General features: G+C 42.2%; 1 protein-coding gene across 1 annotated transcript; it reads right to left on the reverse strand.

The window, feature by feature from the left end:
- Window positions 1–167: 167 nt before the first annotated feature.
- On the reverse strand, window positions 168–6,060 carry LOC306785287 (monocarboxylate transporter 9-like). Its single transcript, XM_079279604.1, has 6 exons — window positions 5,934–6,060; window positions 4,950–5,207; window positions 3,675–3,818; window positions 3,413–3,508; window positions 2,043–2,921; window positions 168–1,781 (listed from the first exon to the last, which is right to left on the reverse strand). The coding sequence occupies exons 2-6, from the start codon at window positions 5,146–5,148 to the stop codon at window positions 1,597–1,599; spliced, it is 1,503 nt and encodes a 500-aa protein (XP_079135730.1). The 5' UTR covers window positions 5,149–5,207; window positions 5,934–6,060; the 3' UTR covers window positions 168–1,596.
- Between the last annotated feature and the right edge of the window lie 4,511 nt (window positions 6,061–10,571).

Raw genomic sequence — 10,571 nt, forward strand, 5'->3', positions numbered from 1 at the left:
CTTCTTCTCCAACAGCGCGCCCGTTTGCAGCTCACAAATATGGCCGCAAGGCTATATTTACCGTTAACTTGAGATTCAAAATGTGGTTCAGACTCCATGATAAATACGTCACAAACCTTGACACTCACTATCATTAATCCAAATATATTTTATTGGGAATTTTTTTTTAAATAAACTGATATAATAAAACAAAAACATACATAAATATTGTAATACTGGCATACAAAATACCGAGTGGCTAAGAGGTGACAGCCAAACATGCTGTCTCTTCTAGGTCAGTACTAATTGCACCTCCTCTGCACCTTGTGAACACCCTCTACAAACACAATAAGCAAACGCTATTGTCCCAGATGTACCCTTATGCCTGAAACTAGAACTATCAAAAAATACATTTGTATTGGTGTCTTTAACAACATTCAAGTGATTCTAAAAGCCTATTGTAATGTATTTATTACAATTAGGATCACAACAATCAACTTACAACTTAAACAAAAACAGTTCATTACAGCTCTATGGCCGGTTTTGTGCATATATAAGTCACTAGCACATAGGACTTTACAAACTAGTGCTAACACAAAAGTGTATCAAACAATGCACACGCACAATCCTGTGCACATATGCGAACATGCGTGTGCAGACACATACACATACGACGTAAACATAAATATATACCACACACAACAGTGATGGAAAAGGACCAGCCTGGTCAAAATCAATGCGAGCAGCGGTCAAGATGATCATGCCACAAAGATAATCAACATGCTGTTAAGGATAAAAACACAGTAGGATCGCTTCTGTGTTTTTACATATTTTTTAATCAGCAGAACTTATTCCAAAAGTCTCTACCTGATGTAGACACAGGAGGTATGTGGAACTCAAAAATGATCTATAAAGCAAGGCTTTTGTATTGTTCCAACAGGCATTATGTGTTGACAGGCATTGACTGTCATTTATGCTTTGGAAAGATACATGGTTGTGTAATTAAGATATACAATAAAACCAAAATACCAAATAGAAATGTGTTGCTATAATAACAATTATCAAAAAAGCACCCCCTCCCTCGTTCCAATCCCTGTATTTTCTGTTCCAGTAAGATTCCTGGGAGATTTTTGTGCATTTGCAGAGTGGTTTCTAATGTTGTTATTATGTTAAAGTAACACCCAACGTTTTTCTCCCAGGTATTATGAACGGAACCATGTCTTTTTTTCAAAGCTACAGTAAAGTGAAAACCTGTCTTTACACAAACACAATATTGAATTTGGGCGTTGAACAATATTGTTCAGTTGGCCTCGTAAAATGAGGCAAAAATAAAAGTTAAAAAAATCAACACAGGCATCAGAGGCAAACCTTTAAAAAGATCTGCAGTATATGGTCTGAACCTGAGAAATGCAGGCGAAGTACAGAAGAAAGGCCTGTATTTCAGAACCTCTGGCAAGTATTTTGGGATATTACAACCTGGCAGCAGAAGTAAGGAGGAAACTCCTGTAAAGTCAAAGACAGAAAATTCCTCCCAGAAGGTTTTTGTGTGTAGTTCATCAGAGGACAGTTGCTGGGCAGTAAGGGAAGGATTTGAGTCCTTCTGAAAGGTGCTTATATTCAGGCTACAGAGGCAACTTTTTCACAGTTGCTGATGTAATGGACATCCGGTCTGTCGTTCTCCGAGTGCTTCCTGTTCCAGCAGGGAAGGTTGAGCAGAAAGAAAATTAATGCTCCCAGCTCCACACAGCCCCCACTAAAGTAGAAAGCCAAGTCATATGACTGTGTCCAGTCAAAGAACCACCCTGGAAACAGATGAGAGAAACAGTGTGAGCAGAGTCAGCAGGAATTCCTGACATATACACCAGTCAGCTAAATAATGACAAACTGGTACCTTACTGAATGCCCTTTTCTTTGCTCTGCCTGCCTGATTTAACATTTAGACTTTTGAAATGTCTCTGACAACATGGCCTTACGACAGAGTTTATCCATGCACAAAAAATAAACATCTGCACCACTTGTATCTAACCAATAATTGCTGGTGTAGCAAGATACAGCTCTCTTACCGACAACAGGGGGTCCGAGCATGATCCCAAATCCCCCGAAGAACATGAGGATGCCGTGGGCTTGTGTCAGTCTGTCCAAGCCGACAATCTTAGTGGTGATGTAGGAGGTGAGAGACCAGTTTCCAGAGAAGAAACCCAGGACGGCAGACAGGATCTGCAGTCCCAGATAACTTTTAGTGCTGGGGATACAGAGCAGTGCCAGACCTCCAGCAAACATTGTGAAGCCATACAGATACATGCCGTTAATCCACCGGATGTCCACCAGCGTACCCAGCGCTAGTTTACCCACACAAGTGGCAATGGCCCCTATTGATACCAGAGGAATGACACTAACTTCTTCAATGAATCCTTGAGTCTGAGCCACATCCTCTATAAAGAGCACAGGAGGGAACGCCCCCAGGCTGAACAGGAAGATGGCAATACAGAAGGACACCATGGCTTGGTCCTGCAGGATCTCGTACATGGAGTGCATGTACTTGCAGTAAGCCTGCTGCTTCTTCTTGATGACTTTCATGATGGTCAACCCAGCCAGGAGGCCCCCTTTCTTCTTCTCTGTCTGAACGGCCAAGTCTTTGGAATCAACGGTGATGAGCAACTCTTTCACCGTGAGAGTTTTCTCTGTAGTGGTTGAGGTGGAACCTGCAGTGATCTTCAGGTCATCCAACGGGGGCTTCTCGAAAAGCTGCTCCTCTGTGTTGCGTTCCAGGGCGGCCTTCTGTTTGAGGTAGTACCCTGGCATGTTAAGGGGCCTCATGAAGCCCGCGCAGACCATGAGGTTTAGTGCTACCGCTCCGATGATTAGCAGGCAGCCATCCAGGCCGAACAGCACGATCAGCTCGTTCTGAGCGGAGGCATAGATGAACGCTCCAACACTTGTGCCTGGGGGGACAGAGGTAGACAAAACTTCAGTTTTTGCAAGAAAAGGACAGATCAATCAATACAAATTAAAGCCATATTCTGAAGAGTACGGCAAACCCAACAATGCTGTCAGAGTGTACTGACACACCCTTGAGTACACCTCTACATCACGACAGTAAGGTTAAACTATTGGATGTCAGCAGAAACAAGATTTTCATAAGATGTTAAATGACTAAAATCCAGACTTTGAGCTCGCTCAGTAGCTGTGAATTAATAATGGACCTTAAACTTTAAAGATAAACTTTGGGTGCTACTAATAAACCTCCCCAAAACAGATCTAGTCACTGGTCACCAGTCCACTTACCTACCTAAGAGAAGACTTTGCCTTTGCTACACTACAGGTGTTTACCTTAGCATCCCAAGGCTCCCAACAGCTCATACATGTAAGCAGTGAGCATGAAGAACGGGTGTGCACCAAGTGAGCGCAGGGCAGAGGGGGAATGTGGCAATACCTGTGGTGACAATGCCGAGGGCAAGGCCACGTCTCTTGTCAAAATATTGACAGGTGATTGTCAACGTGGCTGCGTAGACCAGACCACAACCCAGGCCTATGGTAGAGAGGAGAAAAGGACAGACAGGAGAAGAAGAAGAATTTATATTAACTCAGGTGAAGAGGGCAAACGCTTTTCCCTTTCACAACAAAAAAAACAGCAATGGGAATTCAATTGTACAGTGCATGTCAGGAAAATGTGTCATCATCAAGTGTTTCCTTACCGACCACGATCCCATAGGAGAAGATGAGGAACTGGACATTCGGAGCAAAGGCACTGAGCATCAGGCCGCCCGCCACCATTACGCCACTGAAGATGGTCACGGGACGAGCCCCAAAGTTGTCCACACAGACACTGCAGACAGGACCTGAGGGAGAAGAGTATAGATACAGAAAGGACAAAAAGTGAGTGACGGAGGAACAAAAATAATCAGGGAACAAGGAACAGTGATGATATTCTGTTGTGACATCTAACGTTTCCTTCCCTCTAACGAAGTGCTACAGAAACTGCAGTGCTGCAGCTGTCTGACAGCTGGGACACGTGTTGAGGACTTGGCTACGCCCGAGGTCAGATCAGTCCAGTCAAGATTTTCACCTCTTTGAGAAAGAGGACAGCAAGAAACCAGGCTGGCGACTGAGCGCTGCCTTAGACGGAAATGTCAACCAAGACCACTATCACCGACCCTGTTGGCTCAACACAGTCTTGGAGCATATCTTTATACTCATTTCAGACATTCATGAAAAGTTTGTTTGTTCACACGGCAGCTTTTACCGCAGATTTGCTCAACAAGTACAGTTATGACTCAGTGTTATGACTCAGTGTTTCTTCCCTGTCTGCTCCTCAAATCTGTCTTTCTTTTCATCCCTTTATGGGCGGATCCCACATTCATAGCATGGATGACTTCCAATTGCTTTGCTCTTCGAGAAAATCAAGAACAGCAACTCTGCTCGGGGAGCCACAAAGTGCCCGTCTCTGACACGGCATTGCCGTTTCTCTCCACCCTGTTGGAACGTTACAGTAAGTGTAACTTTTGAACACCTGAAGCTACAGTAAACATATTCCTTGGTGATGGGTTGTATTTCCTCATTACATGGCAGTCATTGTCTAGACTTTGAACAAGCCTTGTGTCTGCTTTGTTATCAGTGGCAACTGATAACTCTCTAAACAGGTACTCTCTAAACAGAGAGTACCGTATATCCCCCTAAATCACACGTCAGCAAATATATTGCCCATAATGGCATGCAATGCCAAAACACCAATTTACTGCTCAGCATATAATCATCAGATAAACTAAGAGGGAAACTTGCTGAAAGATTACACACAGGTTTCACCATTTGCATCTATCGCTCTAAAAAGACGCTCCAACATGACTCCAAAACTTCACAGCAATGTCCGCACCCTCGCTGATCTAATTCAAATGCCATCTATTTTGGCTATTTAACCCCTTAAGTAGACCCATGTTAAGGAGTATTACATTATAACAGTGTGTGCTACTCACTGGCTATCAGTCCCACTCCAGCCACAAGGGAGCCCACCCAGGCCGTCATGCCTTTGCCCTCCTGGAAGGCATGCAGCCACTCCGGGTACAGGACGCCCACTGACTGGGGTGATCCATAGGCCAGGAGCTGGGCCATGAAGGAGGCCACAACAATCACCCATCCCCAGCCTCCGTCCAGCACCTCGGTAGATGGAGACATGGTGCTGATGCTACTGCCGCCCTCTGGGATCTGCTACAGCCTTGACAGAGAAGAGGTTCCTAGGAATGACAAACACATACAGTCGTAAGTTTGACAGTAAAAAAAAGAATGAAATGATCACGTTAGGTATAGAACAGTATTTTTAAACTGGACCTATAATAGCTTCCAAAATATGCACTTACTTCAAGCCTTGATGCAGGGAAGGCTGCTGCAGCACTTAGCCTGGACAAACAGGCAGGCCACCTGTGTGAGGTCCTGCACACAGACTGACTGCAACTTACCCAGAGGCAACTGCCCTTTTTGTTCCTGTGTCTATTTAACCACACCTTGGAGGTGGGGAAAGTAAAGAACGCTGCACTGCGTTGTGCCCTCATCTATGATTCCGCTCTGATCCGTGGCCATATGGGAGGCCTGACTCCTATGCTGACCTACGTTTTTCAGACCACTTTCATAAATAATTTGCAGCAGCATTAACTCCAATTTGGTCGCACTTTGTTTACAATGCGGCTTCTTATCAGGGAGTTGGTGCAAAGCTCCCCACATTTCAGATGTGTTTTCCTACAAAGCAGGCTTACAGCATGTTGACAGTATATAGTCTACTTTTTTATTAAAATTAAAATACAATAATATCCTGAATAAAATTACTGTATGATTCAAACGCAATCTTCTTTCTTTTCACCAACAACAACAACCGCATTTTCTCATCATGTGTTATCCGATCACTTGAATACAAACACGGGCATGTAGCGCTTGTTATGTTTGTTAGGAACACATGCGACACTCACCTCAGCATCTAGAAAAACAGCAGCAGGACCCTGTAGGGTTTCCATGTAGGGTTTCCCTGTTAAAAATCCCTTCTTTCAAAAATCCCTACAAATGACATGAAACAAAAAAGCATCGCACACGGATGCTGCGGAGCTTGGATCTGTGACGCTCGTGTGTCAAGACAGCGCTCTGCTTCATGAATGCGCATTATGCATCCGTTTCATCCTGCTTTGTAGCCGGCGACAAAACCGGTTCAAAGCTGTTCTTGCTGGTCCAGCAGCAGCTTGAACGCAGCTACTGGAGGAAACGCGCTGCTTCCCTTTTTGCGCGCCTGGAGCGCACCGCAAACAGAAGAGCACAGAGTTCATCCGCGCAGACGGTGATGTGGAGGCTGTGGCCACAGCCTGATACGGAGCTTCTTGTTTTTCTCTGGGCTACATCTTTAATCTCAAGTCATTGAAAAGTCAATAAGGAGGCTGCACACATACAGACCCATACAAAACTATTTTACTTATCTTCTTGTTATACAGCACATCACACAGTAATTGAAAAGTTAAAACAATAATTCGAACAATCATGTACAAAATGAATTAATTTATCGAAATATACTTCTGCCTGGTATAGCTGAAAGTTGGGGGGGGGGGGGGGGGGGGTTCTCTCCATGAACCTATTGCCATGAGTCCAGTCTGAACCGGTTGATGGATGGTAATAACAATAGCAACACACTGTGCCAGCAGGGTGCACTGCTTGGAGTCCTCTCCGTGGTGAGCTTTGATTAAAGTAATAGGCTACATGCACACAACTCATAAAATAGTCTTAATGGGCCTGCCCTTCACTAAAGCATAACAAGGTGATTGAACATTAACGAATATAAGAGTGATACTAGGCAACAAGAGGGGAGATAGACGACTGATATGCTTAGTCCTTGTGTAAAGAGCAGGATCTGTCTTGTCCTCATTTAACTGAAGGAAATGATTGTCTTTAATGTCTTGGAGATAGTTTTGTAATTGAGTTAAATCTGCCTGATTTTGTGAATTGAGAGGCATGGATGTGTTTATCATCAGCGTATGTGAAGATGTATGAGATTGGATGATTCTTCCCATTGGCAGTATGTAAAGACAGAAGAGAAATGGACCGATAACCGAACCCTGAGGAACCCCACACAGACATTTGCAGGTATGGAGGATGAGCTGCCAATGAAGAAAGAGTAGGCACACATAAACACAGAGCGGTAAAATGAAATAGATGTATCCAAGGAAACATAAGTAAATTATAGGCATACACTGACAGAATAGCTTGAATTAATATTGCTCCACAAAATTAAGATCAACAAAACTTGGTGGAGTTTAGTTGACTCCAACTTAAAAACAATGCTGATTCTGCAGGGAAACACCCAAGTAGCCGACTAAACATATTTTTAAATTACATTTAAATGAACACAAGCCCGATGTCGGTTACAGACAAATCTTCTTGTGTGAAAGGAGAGAGAATAATTGCTCTTGGTCACATTGCAGCAGCATAATGAAGTTATATCATCATGTAATAGCACACATTCTCATAACCTCAGGTCAACAACACACTGAAAGTCAGAAGAAAAGGCAGAGGAAAGGAGTGGAGAGAAGGGACGGGAAAGAAGAACACAAAGAAGACACACGAAAGATGAAAGAACGAGGGGCAGAGTAACAACATGGGAGGGATGAAGAGAGCAGATCAGATGTCAGACTGGTTTTCACTATGAATGCAACTAAAATTCTTCAGGAACTTTGATGCTTTTTTTCCCCCATAGCTGAGGTCTGCTGCCTGGAAGGGTCTTACAGGAAAGATTTAGGCTTCATAATCCCTTTCTGCCTGAAAAATGATGTGAAAAAAGAACAAGGGAGGCACAGTTAATTGTACTCTACTCTTGCATTACATTGACATGTTGCCCAAGACCAGTTTCAACCAGATGTAGTGCATGTCGGGGACAGTGTGTAGGAATCTGAGGGAGGGAGGGGAGTGGATTACAGCGCGGCTAGGGCGCACTACGAACACAATCAATGTTGGTGCTGAATTTCACTTGCTTGCATAAGGTATTTTGTACATTTATTGATATATATATATATATATATATATATATATATATATATATATATATATATATATATATATATATATATATATACACACACACATATATAATTTGTTGAAAAATATGTGAAAACTTACCCGATATTGGGCCAACTTGTCACAAAAGCACATTATGTACTTAACCATTTATAACTCTACATTAAAGTGAGAAGTACAAATTGAAAGATTACACATTTGTGCACAATAATTTGTTATTTAATTGAATGTGGCAAGTGAGTGACTGATGTACTGAGACAGAGAAATTGAAGTGAAAGTAAACCCACTTGCAAGTCTTGAGTGAAATAAAAACATCAACTGCATCTTCGCTGTCTGATGTCTCTTCCAATAAAGCTGCTTGTTTATATTTGACACTTTTCTTATTGTGAGTCAATCAGTTATGTCGATGTTGAGTTATCGAAGCAAATGTGTGACGTGCCTTCTAATTCAGGCCTTTTTTGCATTGACAAAAGACTGGTCACGCCTACTTCAAATGCCATTTGCAAGACATAAGCAAAATGAAAATAGCTATTCAGAGCTCCTTTGGAACACCCATGGCCTTAAATCAGGGGTCTCAAACTCATCTCCACTCTGGGCCACATCAGCATCACGGTCGGCCTCAAAGGGCCGGTTGTAAATGTAAGACTGTAAATGTAACTACTCCTAACATATTGTTAAATAACTGTCTCTGCATTTGATTATTGTTTATTCAAGTGTAAAAATATTGTACATGCAGTTATATAAATGTAAACATATATTTCAGCACATTTCTGTTATTATAACTTAAATCCTTTTAATTTAGGTTTAAGAAACTCACATTACTCTATCAAAGATCAAACTATTAAAGAAAATATCTAAGACAAATATCAAACACAAGTTATTATAATAACTTTGTTCAAAGCTTAAAATCCTTTCAAGGGTGCGTTTGCACAATCCGACGTGAAGTATTTCATGTGTTTTAAAGCCACGTTTGAAGTAGTCTTCAATGTACTCACAATACATTTATATGTCAAATGTACAGTAACCAGCCAAAGAGCTGCTTCTATGTTTAAGTATCTCATCATTATGTCTTTCTATAATAGTTATGACTTTCTATCTCATAACTTCGACTTTCTATCACATAATTTCGACTACAGTGATATTTTTATTATCAAGTCGAACTCTAAAAAAAAAAAGAAAAAGTTTTACTTTTTTTTTTCTTTTTTTCTTTTTGCTGGCGGATCCGCGGGCCCCTGCCTTAAATGGTACTTTACGTCGGTCTACCCATTAAGCCCATGCCAGTCTTTTGACATATTTTGACAAAATACACAATAAAAGCAATATAAATTGGCATTGGCTCCGGACGTTTTGTGGTCCTCTTGGAAAATCCAATATGAACACAATGTTCTAAACCTATGGAGAAACTTCAAACTTTGCCTAAAAGCATGTGCGGCGGTACCAGCTGCTCGGTATTCCCGATAATACTTCTCCCTGGAACAAAGTTTTGGTTTTGTTTCATGTATAATGTGCCATATCAAAATGTATTGTCGCGAAGGCCCACATTTCCACTAAGAGCTGGACTGAGTAGTTAAGTTTGCCTTCTATGTCCCAAAATGCAAATGTTGCTTTTAGTTAGTTTAGTTAGTACATTCTTAGTTTATAATTGTTATTTTTCTGCTAGTTTATAGTTTGAACCATCAGCGAGGTGGACGTTACATTTCCTAAATACCATATTCTACTGTTACATGTTTGGGGTTTTCTTTCCTGTGATAATTGACATTAAAACAGTGACATTACTGAACATTGCTTCCTGCCTCTTATAATGTGATATTAGCTGCAGTATTGTCAATCTGATAAATCAATGCGCAAACGTCAAAAATCATCTCATTAAAGACATTACTTCGGCCCTCGCTGCAGAGCTCACGTCACTCATCCACAGCCCATAAATAAACCCACATAAACCCACTTTTCTTGGCAGTTCTACATAAGCCTACCTGGTATTGACATTTCCCCAGCACTTTTTTTGACACCTTAGAAGCAGCAGCCTGCTGTTCTTTTCCGTAAGGTGTAAACATACAGAGCCACCCTGCAGTCTGGATAAATAGCTCTTGATTTCGGCCGCCCAGCTCCATAAAGCTGCAGAGGTCAAAGGCCGCGTTAGCACCCAGTAAGGCCACCCTGAGCCTCCGGTCCAGATCCCTGCTTGGATTAGTTCAGGTTGCCGGCTTCAGCAGCGAGAGAGCGCACCACAACGTGGTAGGAAAACACAGGCTACACTTCAGTCGTATCAGAACGCTCAGCAAGTCTTTGGACAAAGATATACTCATGTCACTTTTACGATGGGGTGTATATTTTCATTCTGGCGAGTTTGAACCGACCGTATGTGTGAATGCGCAACAGTCACCTGATGGAAGCTATAAAGTGTCATCGTTGCCCCGTTCTCCTCCCACCACAGGTTGTTGCACCCACATTACAAAGAGCTTACCATGTTCAATGATCCTGGAATGATTGATATGGAAAACACTACTCTGCTCTTCAGCCAGTTAGAACCGGCTAAAACCATGTCGACGAGGAGA

The sequence above is a fragment of the Melanostigma gelatinosum genome (assembly GCF_949748355.1).
Source record: "Melanostigma gelatinosum genome assembly, chromosome: 12".
Classification (NCBI taxonomy): domain Eukaryota; kingdom Metazoa; phylum Chordata; class Actinopteri; order Perciformes; family Zoarcidae; genus Melanostigma; species Melanostigma gelatinosum.